This window comes from Gracilinanus agilis, chromosome 6 (genome assembly GCF_016433145.1).
Source record: "Gracilinanus agilis isolate LMUSP501 chromosome 6, AgileGrace, whole genome shotgun sequence".
In the NCBI taxonomy this organism is placed as follows: Eukaryota; Metazoa; Chordata; class Mammalia; order Didelphimorphia; family Didelphidae; genus Gracilinanus; species Gracilinanus agilis.
The window spans coordinates 233,023,932-233,041,156 of NC_058135.1; the positions used below are offsets into that span (position 1 = coordinate 233,023,932).

At 38.1% G+C, this 17,225-nt stretch overlaps 1 protein-coding gene across 1 annotated transcript in view; it reads right to left on the reverse strand.

Annotated features, from left to right (window-relative positions):
- Window positions 1-15,864, reverse strand: part of NUCB2 (nucleobindin 2) — a 38,947-nt gene extending 23,083 nt beyond the window's left edge. Inside the window, exons 1-2 of the mRNA XM_044680044.1 lie at window positions 15,750-15,864; window positions 1,541-1,684 (exon numbers count right to left, since the gene is read on the reverse strand). Coding sequence (XP_044535979.1) covers window positions 1,541-1,684 — 144 coding nt within the window. The 5' untranslated portion in view covers window positions 15,750-15,864. The remainder of the gene's footprint in view (window positions 1-1,540; window positions 1,685-15,749) is intronic.
- Window positions 15,865-17,225: the final 1,361 nt, after the last annotated feature.

A 17,225-nucleotide genomic window follows, 5' to 3' on the forward strand; every position in this document is an offset into this window, starting at 1 on the left:
GGGGGGGGGGGGGTTATTAACTTCAAGTTGTAGGGTCTGGAAATGCAGCCCCCGCCATAGGCAAGATTCCATTCTGAAAACAGACAGGATGGCCTAGGATAATGTTGCAATGCAAGAAATCCTGCATTACAATCTTTATGGCTTAGCCTTGGAGGAATCAGGAAGTACAAATAAAACTGGTTTATTGATGGTAAATAAGGGTGAGAACTCTAGAAAGGGCCCAAATGCATTAACTAAACTAAGATCAGCTCTAACTAAAAATAGGAAAGGGCAGGAGAGGTGGGATTCTCACTACATTTGTCCATGGTGCTCCAAGGTGCCAGAGGAAACAGGATCAAGTTATACACAGCCAGTTAATCCACAAAAGCTCTAGAGAGTAAGGCAGATAAATCTGCTGTCTACCAGCAGATAACCAAGACCTTCCTTCTACCTAGGCCAAGAAAGTTGCTTGAAGGTATCTTCTTCTCAGTGAAATCCCTCTCTTTTGGCTCCTTAGATACTTGGCAAAGCTGGACCACACAGCCAAAACTTCCTTCCTTCAGCTTGGCCAAAACCACTCTCATCTTTCGAAACTGTGGCTTCATTCCATGATGGAATGTCCATGAAGTCCAAGATTTCTTCAAGCTGTCATCTATTCTGTCTTGTCTTAAGTCTTATACCTATACTGCAATTTCCCCATTACAAAGTGCTTTTCCTTCTTCATACTGACTGGAAAAATGGCATCCCAATGTTAACTGACTAGCAAGGTAAGAGATTTGAAGTTTGTCTCTTTAGGATAGCTCCAACTATAGGCAGTACCTCTAAATCATGTTTGCTTTACTTTAACAAAGCATATATTTTAATTTTTAAGGTTAAATTTTTTTAAATCATCCCTTAAATTCGGGACCAGTTTATATCTTTAATTCAGGGGCAGCTGAGATTCAGGAACAGCTACAGTTCCTGAATCATAGAACTTTCATCAGCCTGCTGCTTACACAGCTGCAAAAGAAGCTAACAGTATAATGTGCAACAGAGGGGAGGTGACTTCCTCCCATCAGTAAGCTGCTAGCAGGCTCAGGAAGGCTCTCTTGCCCTTTGGCAACAGTAACCAAGTACAGCAGAAGATGAGGGCCAACCTACAAAGAAAGATCAGTCTGTTGTTAGCCTATGTACCTAATGGAGCTGATTTCTATGTTATACAGAGAAAATAATGAAGATTGTAACCATTGAAGCATACTTGTTGCCCTTTCCCTATCCATTGCCACAATTTCACTGGATGGCAATCTAAATAACAGGAACCATGAAACAATTCCTACACTACTTGCTCTCAATAAACTTGAAATAATAAATATTAAACATCTGTTAAGCATTCTATGCATTGGTGTGCTCTTAACCCAAAGCCAGAGAGAACAGGAGAACATTTTTCAGCATTTACTCAGGAATGATCACTAAATTCAAACATGATATTTAATAAATTGAGAATATTAGTAATGAATATAAAAGCTCCAATTTTTTCAAAATTAACTTATGTTTGAATTGTAATAGAATCCATTTCACTTACTGGAGGTTCTACTTTTTCTCCTTCCACATCAGGAGTATCTTTTACTTTTGTCTTGTCTATGTCTATAGGCACAGCTTCGAAACCAGTTAGGAGACATGCAACTAAAAAAAAATAACACTGCAGTTCTATGCTTCTCCACCACATCTGAAATAAAAGAATAAATCATAGTAATATTCCAACATGTCTTATATTTCATTGCATATGTTGTAAGATCTTTAAACTGCACCAATAATATCTATAATTGAAGAACCTGAATGAAATTTTTTCACTGGCATAGATTTTAAATTTTTTTATTAATCATTTATTTTTATTATTTTCATTTCTATTATTCCTCTTCCCACTGCTGTGCACAGCTAGTCTCTGTAACAAAAGGAAAAAAAGTTCAGCAAAACTAACATATCAAAAAAAGCCAACGTTTTATACAATATTCAACATCATAGTACCTTACCCTCTGCAAAAGGATTTTCTTTTCTCAAAGGCCAAATTGTCAAAATAATTACCAAATTTTTAGTTTTAAAAAATATTATCCTTCACATTTACTCTGTGGAAGTTCATGGTGTGTTGTTTTGCTGGTTCTGTTTATTCTCTAGTCTGAATCAATTCACACATCTTTACATGCTTCTTTGAATCCTTCATTTTCATCATTTTTTTATTCCATTGCATTCATATACTACAATTTCCTTGTCCATTTACTAATGGGCATCTACTTTGTTTCCAGTTATTTGCTAAAGTAAAAAAAGCGCTGCTACTAATATTTTAGTGCATTTAGGATCTCTCTTTCTTTGATGTCCTTGTGCTAAATATAGGCAAAATAAACAAATGTGGTAAATCAATACTTGAAGTAATACTTTAAGTATATAACAGACTAAAACCATGAGAGTAAGGTTTACCAAATAAAGATACCTAAAGCAAAAAACAATTCAAATCATGAACTTACATAGTCTTCTCCTAACTTACACATGTAATTTGTTAATGAAAAAACCCTCGCAAAGCAAATTCTTATAATTTAAAAGTATAATTGCCATTACTTTCAAAGGATCAAATTTTTATGTGTGCCTGGGCCCCTAAATTTAGAACAACAATGCATATTCCATTAAAATGGAGTTACTTTAATAGTTAATATTAGTTATCATAATAATCTAAAAGGTTGGACAAAATGTGCATTGATGTTATAAAACATTAAATAACTGAAAATAATTTCAATTCAATACTCAACTCAATATTCTGAGAACTGCAAAATTAAATCAACCCTTATAATTGTGAAGAAATGCCTCATAAGCCAAAGTAGAAATGTTTAATGAATCTCTTTGGAATTGTTTTATTTTTAACCTTTACCTTCTGTCTTAGAATCAATACTAATTATCAGTTCCAAGACAGAAGAGTGGTGAGGGCTAGGCTGTAGGGGTTAACCAACTTGCTCAATCACCCAACTGAGAAGTATTTGTCTCTGAACCCAGTACTTCCCATCTTTAGAGGTGGTTCTCTATCCATTAGGCCACCAAGCTGCCGGTAATGAAACTCTTTGTAAAGGTGAATTCTTACAACTCAAATGAGTTCTGACTATGACTATAGTCATATAGTCGTGGGGCATAACTATATCACAAGACTTCATGCTACCCACATGTAAAAGGGACCAACATATCAGGGCTTTTTGCCAACCAATCCTGCACCACCATTCCTAGAGTAACCATTCTTATGCAAGTATGATGGTGTAGAATAGTGGGGTCAAACTCAAATAGAAAGGGATTCCTGCCTGCCACATATTGACTTTAAAAAAAAAACACAAATTAACATTATCTAGGGTGTACTATATTTTTATTTAAGCATTTCTCAATTATATTTTAATTCTGCTTATTCCAGATTTTGTAGGAAACTGACACCTCTGGTGTACACATCAAACCTCCAAATCCTCTACTTACTACCGTCTCATTAATGCTTTGCTAATTCCTCTTATTGGGTTCAATAGCAATCAAGGAATATTTTCTGAAATAACAAACTCCCACATATACAGAAACTCTCATTAACTAGGTCTAAGACTAATCTAGCTTACAAAAATTCTTTTCCAATAAACTTTCTCTCATCTCAGTCTCAAGACTCCAGTTTTATTAGCTTATTAAAAACATCAACATCACTGGCTAGGTAACTTGTAACAGTAAGTAGAAAATGATGGGAGTCAAGAAAGATAAATGCTTCTATATCATATCAGCCATGAAAAGATTACAGTCCCATCAGTCTCAAACTCCAGTTTCATTAGCTTAGAAAAACATCAATATCACTAGTTAGATAACTTGTTAACAATTACTAACAACAAGTGGGGGGAGGATGGCAGGAAAGATAAATGCTTCTACATCGCATCAGCCATGCAAAGATCCCACACAGCCATAGTACCTTTCACTAGCTGCTGACTCTCCTCTGACACTGAAACCATAATCCAACAATTCAGTTCTCACAGAACTCTCACAAAACTGACTATTAGCTATTGTAGCTTCTCACACATTTTCCATGACAATTAATTCTGCAAGTCTCTACATAAAAGTTCTCCCAGTCCTCTATTTCTCTTACAAATGGCAGTTAACTGTCACTCATCAAAATTCTATCAAAAACAAGAAATGAAGAAAAGAAAAAATGATTTTATAAGTGAAGAGCTGACCAAGAAGGTAGTGTTTGAAGATATGATTTGGATTTTTGGGTTGAAGCTTATCATAAAGAACTTTAAAAAGGAATTCCAGATAAAGGAGGTGGAGAGAAAACTACATATGCACAATGCCCAAGTTAGAAACTATATAGCAAGTAGCCACAAAGGTGGAAGAAAAGCATCTGAGATATCCACGAATTCATAGAAGGCAAAATTTAAGAAAGGAATCAGTATTAAAACACATAACTTCAAGTGTCTATACATAAATTCTGGAATTCAGGCAACAACAAAAGTTCTAAATTAAAGAAGTTCTAAATTAAAGGGTTAAATTTGATCATGTCAGTTTCACCAAGACTTAAGAGAATGAAATTCTGGACTAGACAATGACTCTGGATGGACTTACCTTATCCAAAAGATACTGAATAGATAAAAATGGGATTGGGGTAGCATAACATATTAAAAAGATATGCTCATGTGAAGAAATCCAGGAATCTAAGAGGGGAAACAAGACAGTGAATATTTGGATGAATGTCAAAGGAGAAGACAAAAAAAAGTGATTTTTATAGATTTCTAGAACATCTAAATAGGAAGAAGAAATAACGAAGTCTGTAAAACAAAATGCAAGTCTGGCACAGAAATCTGATATACTAGTGATAAAGAACTTCCACTATGCAGCCTATATACAGACATCTCTCTGTATACAGTTAACTCTCTGCCCAAAAGAGCAAAGCAGTTAATGGCTACTTGATTTGCCTTCATCCTTCAAAAAATGGAGGAATCAACAAGGGGAGATTCTGTTCTGAATCTGATTCTCACTAATAGGAGTAACTGGTTGCAAGAGGGAAATAATAAAAACCTTGAGGTAAAATATGACCACTCTATCCTAGAGTTTGTGATAAAAGAAAAGAATCTAGGCAAGGTATGACATGCACCCTAGATTTTGGGAAGGCAAATTTCGAAGGGTCAGAGGATCAACCCAGGAAGGACAAAAATGCTCAAAAATGAAAACCTGAAGACACAAAGGGAAACAATTTTAATGAGAAGGAAAAATAGAATTTGCCCAAAGGGACTAATGTAGATTCAATGGAAATTTGACAGCCAACTTAGATTAGGTTTTTTAAAAGAAATGTACATTAGATGTAAATAAGGTCAGGTAACAAAAAAATGAATGAGACTGAGCCTTGTGAAAAACAAATAGCAAATAAACTGGAGGAATTCCATGTGAACTAGAAAGACCTCCAGGAATTGATGCAGAGTGAAAGGAGCAGGGCCAGAAGAACACTGTATACTGTCATATTCAAACTCTGGGAGTTGAGAGTCAAACCTTGATTGACAGGTGAAGACAGTTGGACATCAGAATGTTCCCAGAGGCCATAAGGACAGGAGGAAAGGCAGCTGGCCAGAAAGGATATAAATACCCTGGCAGCCCCATGACAGGGACCCCTTGGACCCCTTGTCTTTTGTGACCTGGGCTTTGCTTTGGCTGAGCCTTGCCTAAACTCTTGCCTTGGACATTTGATCTTGAACACTGATTGACCTGTGGATCCTCTGATTCTCTCTGAATCCCTAGATATTTAGGCATCTAAACCATCTCTAGATATTTAGGTATCCCGGGGGGGGGGAGGGAGATCTGGGAAGTGGGTAGGAGAAGAAGAAGAAAGTGGTAAAGGGTGGCATTTCCTGAAGGCTGTAGAACTGGCAAACAACAAGCAGTAAGAAGCTGAGAGAAATCATCAATGTTTGTGTCATCCAGTTTGCTTACTCTGGTTTGGCTGTAGCCAGGCTGAGCCAGAGGAAGTGAAGAACAAGCCCAGCATTGCTGAACAGCCTGTACAGTCCTCAGGGACTATTGTCATAGATTTAGTGATAGGGTTACCTATTCCCCAACCCTTTCCTGATCATTCCTTTCCCTTGTTAAAAAACATAGATTATTAAGTTATTAAGTACCTTCCTGGAGTAGTTATTCCATCACCACTCTGGGGAGGGAGCAACGCAGTCAGATGAACATTATCCAAGGCTGATAGAGCCCAGTACCAATAATCAATCAACCCCAGGTGGGACCTGAAAAGGGTTACTCATTCATTGACCTTTAGGGATCTTGCCTGGGCACTGTTATAAAGAAGGGCAGTTATTATACCATCCAGCTGGGTGGCAGGACTCGGGTGTCCCTGCACCAGCCATTAGGGAATCAAACCAAAGCTTCCTCAGATCAATATCTTGGATTACTACTACTAATAACCAGCCTAATAGTGGTAGTATCCAGATTACACTATTCTTTTATAACAATACAGAGACTGATACACTGTGGTAAAATCGAATGTAATGGACTTCTGTACTAGTAGCAGTGCAACGACCCAGGACAATTCTGAGGAATTTATGGAAAAGAACGATACCCATGTTCAGAGGAAGAACTGCAGGAGTGGAAACACATAAGAAAAACAACCACTTGAATACATGGGTTGACGCAGTCATAGTTGGGGATGTGACACTAAAGGACCACACAAATGCAACTATTAATAATATGTAAATAAGTCATGTTAAAACCAGTGGAAATGCGCATTGGATATGGGGAGGGGGGTTAAGGGGGCTGAAGGGGAAAGTAAAAACAAGAATCATGTAACCATGGAAAATTTTTCTAAAAAAAGAAAATATTAAAAAAAAAAGAAAAAGAAATAGCATCAAGAATGCTAAAGCTCAGAATGAACCAAAGCTGGGGAGAGAAGTTAAAAGCAATAAAAAAAAAGGTTGCCTTGGGAATTTTCTTTATTAGCTATATTAGGAAAATTAGGAGAATGTGATCTTTGCTTGGGATGGAAAGAATGATTGGGGGGGAGAGGGAAGGATCCTGACTGACAGAGACTTGATATCCAACATAAGTAAGGAGAATATAAGGGCATACCTAACTGCCCTTGAAGAATTATAAGCCACTGTCGGTACTGTCTGAAAGATCATGGAAAACAGCAGAGATCCAACAATATAATATTGAAGAAGGGTTTTTCAGGTTTAAAAAAAAAAAAAAACAAAGAAAAGAGCAGAGTCAATAAAAGCTGGCAAAATTCACTTCAATTTCTGGGGATTAAAGATATGGCTTAGAAAATCTAAGAAATGAGAACAATGATTAAAAAGAATCAGCATGGCTTCATCAAAAACAGATCACAGATTAACCTCACTTCTTTATTTTTCTTTGACAAAAATACAAAAACTAGAAAATGAAGAGAATGCTATGGATATAACTTACCTAGATTTTAGAAAAGTTCTTAACAAAGTATCTCATACTATTCTTGTGGAGAAGATGGAATAGTACATATCAGGGATTCTTAACTTTTTTATGTCATGGACCTTCAGCAGAATGGCGAAGCTTATGAATCTCTTCTCAGAAAAAAATGCTTTTTAAAAGTTTTAAATAGAATGCATGAGGTTACAAAGTAAATCAATGAAAGTAAGATATAATTTTTAGCCACACTAGATCACATATTCCTTGAAATCTATCCATGAAAGCCTAAAGAGTGTTAAAAACTCCCAGATTAGATAATTCAATTGAATGGATTCAGAACTAGTTGAATCACCAGACTCAAAGAGCAGTTACTAGTTAATGGCAAGAGAGCTCCAGAAGAATGTCTCAAGATATCTGTGTTTGGCCTAAAGCTGTTTTAACATTTTTATCAACAGCTTGGATGAAAGTATGTATAGTATACTGATCAAATGTGTAGATAGTACCCAAATAAGAGGGATAGCTAAAATATGGGATACAGAATCAGGCTCCAAAAGAATTTTACAAGCTAAAGCATCAGGATGAAGTGGATAAAATAAAATTCAATGGGAATAAATGTCTTGCATTTGGGTTCAAATATCAACCTCACAAGTATAAGATGGGGAAGGTATTGTTAAGATAGTAATTCTAAAAAAAAATGCAGGAATTTTAGTAAACTTCAAATTCAAAATAAGTCAGTAGTGTGATATACTAGTCAAAAAAGCTAATAGGATCTTGGGGTGCACTAGAAGGGGGAAAGCTTCCAAAAACAGGAAAGTCATAGCTCCAATGTTCTGCCTTCAATACACTTCATCAGGAATATTGTGTTCAATTCTGAGAGCACCATGAGTTAAGAATGATATTAATAAGCTAAAGACCATCCAGATAAAGGTAAACAGGATGGTTAGGTCCTTAAGTCCATGTCATATGAGGATTAGTTGAAGGAACTGGTCATGTTTAGCCTGGAGGGGCAAAAAAAGATTCGGGAAGGGATATTGATAATCATCTTCAAGTAGCCCAAGGGTTATCACATGAAGGAAGGACAGGATTAGAATGATCCTAGCTGACCTCTGGTAAGAACCAGAGGTGTTAAGTAGAAAGGCAAAAAGGCAAATTTAGGCTCACAGTCAGGAAAAGCTTCCTAACAATTAGAGTAGAACTCCTCTGGAATTGTATAAGATTGTTCTTTGTATAGATTCAACAACGTATTAACTGATTCCTTTGCCTTCATGAAATATTTTGCTATTGAAAGTTTTTTAATTAAAATCCCCTTAAAAAGTTAGTCTGTACCTTTCTCATAGTTTATCAAATATAATTTTGATAGGTCCATAAATTCTTTTTCAAAAATATTATAAGAATGACAAAAGTAGTTATACAATCATCGGCAATGACCACATATCTTTTCAGTAAAAACTATCCATGGTTTAAGGGGGGAGGGGGGGAGAAGCCAACATTCCTTTTTCTTCTCTTCATTGAGATATGTTGAAAATCAATCCCTAAGTATCTTTTAAACAATCATCTCCAGCACAGATTTCTTCTGAATGAATGTATATGGTCAGGTCCAGAAATCTTTTTAGATTATTTCTGGTACTTCATCCACAAAGTCCAGTTTCAATTCTTCTACAAAGGTTGGAAATGATCTTTAGTGATCCAAGGTTATGTCATCAAAGTACAAGCTCCAGCAGGTTCTACCAAGCTGGAAAGGTTTCAAGGATAAGTGATCGGTTATGTCTACTATTCAAAGAACAACCTAATTTGAGAACAAAGACTCATGACAGTGATGTGATCAGTCTTTCTTGGCCACAGTAATGTAGGAAATAGACAAAAATACAAGACAGCTCCCCTTCTCCATCACCTTCCTCTTCTGCAGTCTTTCATATCTGATTCCCTCTTTCTGCTTTCCACAGCTCCCCTGTTCAGGTCCTCATTCATTCTCCTTTGGATTCCAATAATAGCATATCCTTGATTCTAGGTTTTCCCTTCTCCAATTTATCCTTCACACAATTGACAAAATAATCTACCAATAATACAGGTCTAACCATTTGATTCCCCTACTCAAAAACCTTTAGAGGCTCTCTATTGACTCCAAAATAAAATAAAAATTCCTGTTTGGCATTTAAAGCTCTACAGAATCTGACCCCATCCAAAGAGAAAGAAAAAATGGTTCAGTATAACTGACCAACACACCAACTGGGCCCAATAGTATATGCAAAGTTGGATATCTATATAATATACTTCTTTCTGCAAAGAAAGAGGATATATTTTCTCATCTCTTCTTCTGGACCAAGCTTGGTTCGGATATTTTTTCTAGATCTCTTCTTTGCCCATCACTTTTCATATTGTATTATTACTCAAGTGAATATATATGGCATCTACCCTGCATTCTAGTTAGATGTAAGATCTTTAAGGGCAAATAATAAATGCCTAACACCAACCCTGTACATATAAGGAATATAATACTTTTTGAAACAGAATTAAAAACATATTCAGAGATACGTATATCTGTGTATTTGACTTAATATTCAAAAACAGTATTTAAAAATTTTAATAAGTGTGTGACAGTTTCATATATGTAGTCTATCTGCAGAAATCTAGAGTTTCTAAATTTTAAAATCATAACAGATTGTTTAAGTTTTGTGATTTCTACCTTCTAATAGAAGTAAATATTAAAGGCAACTTGGGGTGGCAGTTACAGAGCCTAAGTGTCTTCTTCCTATTCACTACCATTCCTAGCTTTACCTATGATTATAACTATGGGGTAACAGAAACTGAGATCTTGTATTTAATGTTTGCATTAATGATGATGCATTTAATACCTATAACCCAAGAAGGGGCAAAGTCCCTTCCTTATACTGTGATCAGTAAGAAAGAGAAGTCATCAGGACTCCAACGTTTAATTTCCTGACAGATAGGAGGGGACATATAGACAAGTAAGATCCCATCTCCATTTTAAAATGAAGATAGAGGAACAGGAAAATTAGGTTCAATATATAGCAACTAGTTTTATGGCCAATTGTACTGTAATATAAGGGCAGCTAGATGTCACAGTGGGTAGAGCACTGGGCTGGGAGGCAGGAACACTCATCTTCTCAAGTTCAAATCTGACCTCAGACACTTTCTAGCTATGTGGCCTTGGGTAGATCACTTAACCCTGTTTGCTTCAGTTCCTCATCTATAAAATGAGCTTGGGAAGGAAATGGCAAACCACTTCAGTATCTTTGCCAAGAAAACCCCAAATAGGGTCATGGAGAATAAGACACAACTCAAAAAATGACTGAACAACAACTGTAATGTGTAGCACATTTAATCTTTTTATCAAGCAGGTTTATAAAGGAAAGCATCATACAAAACCTTAAAGTGCTTATATAAATGATTATAACTATTTTAAAAATTCTTACCCTCTATCTTAGTATTAATTCTAAAACAGAACACTGGCAAGGGCTAGGCAATTGGGGTTGTGACTTGTCCAAGGCCATACAGGTAGGAAATGTCTGAAGCCAGATTTGTATCCAGAATCTACCATCTTCAGGCGTGGCACTATCCACTGTGCTACTTAGCTGCCCCTTAAATGGTTATAACTACTTCAGAGGCTTTAGCATCTTTGATCAACTCTACTGGCAGGAGGTACTTAAAATACTACCTTTTTTCCATCTTAAATAGCATCTAATCAACAAGTTAAAGTATTTTTACCAAAGTACTACCATGTCTTTATAACCTCTCTGTATCATTTAAGCAACATGCTTTGTAAATATATAAGGTCATCAATATTTACATATCCTGTCCTTGAGATAACAAAAATACAGTATGTTTAAAACCTGCCAAAAATTAGTGTACAGTTGCTCACTTCCCAATGGCTTAAATTCCCATCATAGAATTGCAGAGCTGGAAAGGATTTCAGATGAGAAAACTGAGGCCAGGAGAGTTTAAGTAACTGCCCAAATGAAAAAGCTGAGTTAGCAGAGATGAGACTAACTTTTATCCTCCTGGTTTCTTGTCCTATGCTCTTTCCACCACAGTGAATTTGTTTTTGATAGTCAGATTCCTAGGAGAATTTTTTTCAATTTAAAAATAAGAAAATAAAAAATAGAAAAATGGTCATATATTGCCACAGATTATTGATTTCTACTGTAAGATCAAAACCCAAATTAAGAACTTAGAGGATTCTTTAAAAAAAAACAAAACCTTTACAGAATACTTAGCACACCTGGTCAAAGTGTGAACAAGTGAAAATCTTTGTGAGCAGCAATCCATCCATTCTCTTTAATTCCCCTCCAAGCCCAAGACTGAACAAGTATTATAAAAGTCCTCCCATTGCTGCCTACATTAATTATCTATGTCCAGTCCTTTGGATCTCTTTTCAAGTTGTCAAAGCCTTGTTTGGAGAAGACTCGATGAAAATCTGATAGCCGTCTTAAAATAATTGAAGGACTAGAATGTGTAGGAAGGATTAGTTGGCCATAGGGGACAAAACTGGGGCAATGAGAGGAAGTTACAGAGGCAAATTTATATTTGATATAAGGAAAAACTTCCTAATTAGAGCTGCCCAAAAGTGATATAGGTTTCTTCAAGAGGTGATGGATTCCTCCTTCCAGAGATCTTCAAAGGAAATTGTTTCCTTTTTTAAAATGTATATTCTTGCAAATGACCAGTGTGTGAATCTGTTTTGTTTGACTATTCTCATTTGTTATAAGGGAAGGTTTGCTTTTAACTAAGGGGAACAGAATTGAGGGTGAGGAGGAGGTAGTGACAATGATGGCTTTTTAAAAAAGGAAAATAAAGAAGAGCATCAATTAATTTTTTAATACAGAAAAAGAAGAACAGGTTCAGAAGGAGACATACAAGCAGGATAACTTCAAAACTAACATATTGAATTTATTATATATTTTTTAAAGGACATTTTGGAGATGTGTGGATATCGTGAAGATTTGCCCTATCATATGCAACCTTCTTTTTCTGTCCTTTGAAGGTTCTGTATATTGGCATTTGTTAGTTCAAAATTAACAAAACATTAAAAAAACCTTTTAAGTATCTTAAAAACTGTTTCCAGCCACAACTAGAAAATTTGCCCCATGTCTTCACTACATCATTCCAAGCACATTAATATAGACTAAACGCCTGATGTTCTGAACACCCAGATTATCCAGTGCACGGATTAGTTACAGCAAACATAAAATCTCAATCTTAATTTCCTCGCTTACCCACTCTCCCATTACCAAATGGTGTGTATTACTAAACTGATTCTAGTATTAACCTAGGCAAAAATATGAACATTTTGAAATTTGAAAAATATGAAAAAATTATGAAAATAAACTGGGGCAAGCTAAGTGGCTCAGTGGACAGAGCCAGGTCTGGAGATAGAAGGTCCTAGGTTCAAATTTTATCTCAGACACTTCATAGTTGTGTGGCCTTGGGGACAAGTCACTTAACCCCAACTGCCCAACCCTTACTGCTCTTCTGCTTCAGAAAGGATATTTACTTTCTATTCTAAAAGGTAAGAGTTTTAAAAAATGAAAGAAAATAAACCTCTAGAGATTACTACAGTTATACACACACACACACACACACACACACACACAATCCTTTGAATTTTCCATGCCATCATTTGTGCAGTAAGAGCTGACTCTTAGAACCTTAAGTATAACATTTCATTTCAATAGGAATTACTGTGTATCTCTTGTGTACACAGCCCCTTTGGGTGACACTGTAAGGAATACAAAATGAGCCTTAAGCCTCAGTCCCTATCCTCAGAGTTTTCACCATGTCTTTGGTAAGACAACATATACATTGGAAGAAATTCCAAATTGTGTGACAGTGTAACCAGACCAATCAGACCAATGAGAGATTAACTTGAACAAGAGTCAAGCATGCAATTACGGAGAAGCTGAGCCTAACAAGAGGAAGGCCCTTTCCAGGTAAGGTAAATAACTGAAGCAGAGGCAAAGAGACAAATAAAATCAAGTGAATGGCTTGATTTGATCAGAGTTTTTGTTCAAGATTGTTACCAAGTCTTTTTCTCATTTCCCTTCTCCGTTTAACCAAGGCAACCACAAGGTCTGAGAGGAAAGTGATTTCTACTGAGCCTGATGTCAGTGAACCTTTGAGGTTTCCATGTCACTGACTGAAGTTTCAGTCAGTTGTATTTGACTCTTTGTAATCCCATTTGGGGTTTTCTTAGCAAAGATTCTGAAGTAGTTAAATGACTTGCCCATGGTCACACAGCTAGTAAGTGTCTCTGACTAGATTTGAACTCACAAAGATGAATCTTCTTGACTCCAGGGCTGGCACTCTATCCTTTGTGCAACCTAGCTGTTCCTTGTTGAAGATCAGTGGGAGAAAACCAAAGGTAGGTTATTTCCAATGACTTTAAAACCTGGATGAGTTGAGAGAGTGTTAACCCTAACATTAGAGGGGAAAAAAATATCAAAGAAATATTTGAAAGTCAAAATGTTAACTCTGTTTCCTTGGCTTAATTATTATTTTTGTCCTTCTAGACTTCAATGTTACCTTAGAAATGTTCCTCTTATAACTCCCTAACTCACTACCAGACCTAGCTCTTGTTATATCATTAGTGCTTTTCCCCTCTAAAATTGTCTATATAATTTGTGTTTATTTGATCATGCACCCTCCCCCAATATAGGTCCCTGCTGTCAGAGAAGAAGTAGAAAAAGGGAGAAGAAAGGAAAGAGAAGGAAGAAGCAACAGAAAGAGATAGGGGGAGGGGGGAGAAGAGGAGGAAGGAGGGAGGGAGAAAGGGAAAGAGGGAGAGAGGGAGAGAAAGAATGCAAATACCAATGCCAGAAAGGCAGTGTGATATAAAGGACAGATGACTAGATTGGGAGTAGGGATGATTGGATTCAAGATCCTTCTCAGACATACTCTGACTACTAGATTGAGACACCAAGTTACTTAACCTTTCATTTTGCCCAAAGGAATTCTCTAAGATTATTAATTGCCTAACAGCTACTAATCCACATTGGTGAAGTTTCCTCACAAGAGTTCCTATACCATGAAATCAAAGGCCAGAAGAAGAAAAAATTACCAATGCCTAACAGAGACTCTTAGTAAATATTTAATAGATACAAAACATGTTTGTTTGCATAGTCATAAAACAAAATGAGCTCACCACATTTATTCAATATGAAACCTTTAGATAAATTCAATTTCAGTGAGTTTCTGAAATCATACATGGGGAAGGGAATACAGATCCATATGGTGCCTACATTGTGCCAGGAACTTCTACAAATATAATCTCATATTCTTACAACAACTCTAGGAAGTATTCTCATTTTACAGTTGAGGTAGAGGTTAAGTGACTTGTCCACAGTCATATAGCTTTTACATATTAGAGGTTGGATTTGAGTTATGTTTTGCTGTCTCATTATATCTAGGCTAACGCAGAATCCAACAGGAAAGATTTTAAAACCAAGTAAATTTCAAAACGGAACCCAAATGGATGGAATCTCTAGGCTATGTGATCCAAACTTAAGTCACAGTTATTAAACTATCTTAATCAATAAAATATCTAATGAAGGGAAATTTACAGTTTCCTAATTTACCTGTTTCCTAATTAACCCCTCTTTTGCTTCAAGTAGGAACTGTGGTTTTTTTTCCTTATCCTGCCTCATCAACTAAAAGTCTTGCTATATGGCAAGTAAAGTATTACAACAAATAGAATACACTTGTGCAAAGTGACATTACCTAACTTCAATAGTTAGATGGAAACTTTTCAAAATATCCCTCCATACATTTGAATCTAAAAGATCTGCCAGTTAGAAGACTAAAATTCGTTCAATTGTTCAAATGAACTTTTGGTGTTTCTTAAGGCTGTGTTGCCAGACCTAAGCCTTGGTTTTGGATAGGTACCCAAGGAACAGGTGAAGCACTGAAAGGGCAACTTTCACCATCACAGACACACAAGGACTAGACATTTACCTGAGTCATCATTATGCAGATTTTTCTTCAGAAAGCCCAAATTAGTAGGAATAGTTGATTTAAATAACAAGGAAACAAGGAGACCATGTGGGCCCGGCTTTGCTCTGGGTGAGAAGGGAAGGATTGCCTAGGGTTTGCAGCATCCTTAAAGCTGGGGGGCCCTGAATGCTCCACCCCAAGTCCAGGAATGGAACCCGAAAGAGAAGGGAGCCTTCGAAGGGTGTCTCTCCCTCTCCCCTTGGCCTTCCCGTGTCTTGCCTGGGGGGCCAGGGACAGAGAGCCCCACCACGCACAAGAGCCAGAAACAGAATAGGACTGGGGAGGGGGCTATTCTTCTTCGCACCCGGCAGCAGGAGAGAGACTACCCAACCCTCACAGGCCGCCAGCCTCACCTTGCCTGCACGCTCCGCCTGGGCACCGGTTCCCGTCGGCGCGGTCACGTCGGGTCCCCGGGACCAGGGCGACGGCTCCCTGCTCGCTCTCGCGCTCGCGCCCGCGCTCACTCTCCTGCTGCGGCGGCGCCGGCCCCTCTCTCTCGCCGTCCGGATGCCGCCGCCGCCGCCACGAGCGTGCCCGCCTCCGCTGCCATGGCGATAGTCACCGCCCCCCGCGGGTGCCGATTGGGCCGGGCTGGCCAGCTCTGGTTCGCGGAGGATGCTGATTGGATAGGGCAGGGACGAGAGCGACGGGGCGAAAGGGGGAGAGGGGAGGCAGGCCCGGGGACGCCTAGGAGGGAGGGCCCCCTAAGAGGTACGTGGCGTTCTGCGGGGAGGGCGGAGCCTGGAGGGAAGCAACGCCCCTTTCTCCTCCCGTCTTGGGGCTGCGCCTGGGGGCCCTTCCCTCCTTCCAGCCCAGGCTCAACTAGTCCCGTGACCCTTCATTGGGTGGGTGGGGGCACCTGCTTCTCTACCTGGTGGTTCTCCTCTGCGGCTGAGGCAGAACTAAGCTGGGGCTGTCACGGTATTGACCCAGGTGCTGACTGGGGCAGGGTACGCCCACTGTCTCTTCCTACCCCCTAACCCCTGCTAATCTGGATTCCCCTGACAGCCTTGTCCCTCTGCCAACCAGTCTTCTGCCCCCATCCACCCAAATACTAGGTTGGGTGGAGAGAAGGAGCGCTGCTTGCTGCCCCTCCCCCCCAACCTGGTTGACTAGCTATTCCATCTCACACTAGGTAGCCACCCTTCAGGTTCTCCAGACAACCAAACTTCTCTGCCAAAGCCAGCCTACTGATAAGTCACTGCTCTCAAAGACTACCTTGAATACCAGTGTGAAATAAGCTCAGTATACTACTTTCTTCCGAGAATAGTAAATAAACTTAAACCTAACCCTTCCTAGTCCTTATTTTCTACCTTCTTTTTTCCACTAAACCCACTGGAAACCCCTATTTAACAAACCTCTCATCTTGGATTTCTTTCTTTCAGATTCCTCCTAACTAACAATGCTCACTGAAACCAAGCTTTCTTCCAAAGACAACCCGTTTCTTGCCTCCCTCTCTAGGTCTAGCCACTTCTATCACCGGGGCAAAATGGGTGTTTTTGTGCCAATCTATTCACTTTCAGAACTAACCTACCAGTTACCTCCCTTCTTTTAAAGTTTACTATATCATGCATGTTGAAAATTATTACATGTAATCCGGAAAAAAAATATCTTTGAATAAAGAAAAAAGAAAAGAAAAATATAATTTTCTATATCCTGTTGATCTTTTTTGTTATGATCTATGGATCTGTAGGGCAGTCTCACTTCTCCCCAGTAAGTTGGATACCTGACTAATCTTCTCCAACCTAATTTTTCCCCCTTTATTACACCTTGATCTTCCAATTCTTAAACTTCTTTAACTTTCATGATCTCTTTATCCAGTCTCCCTC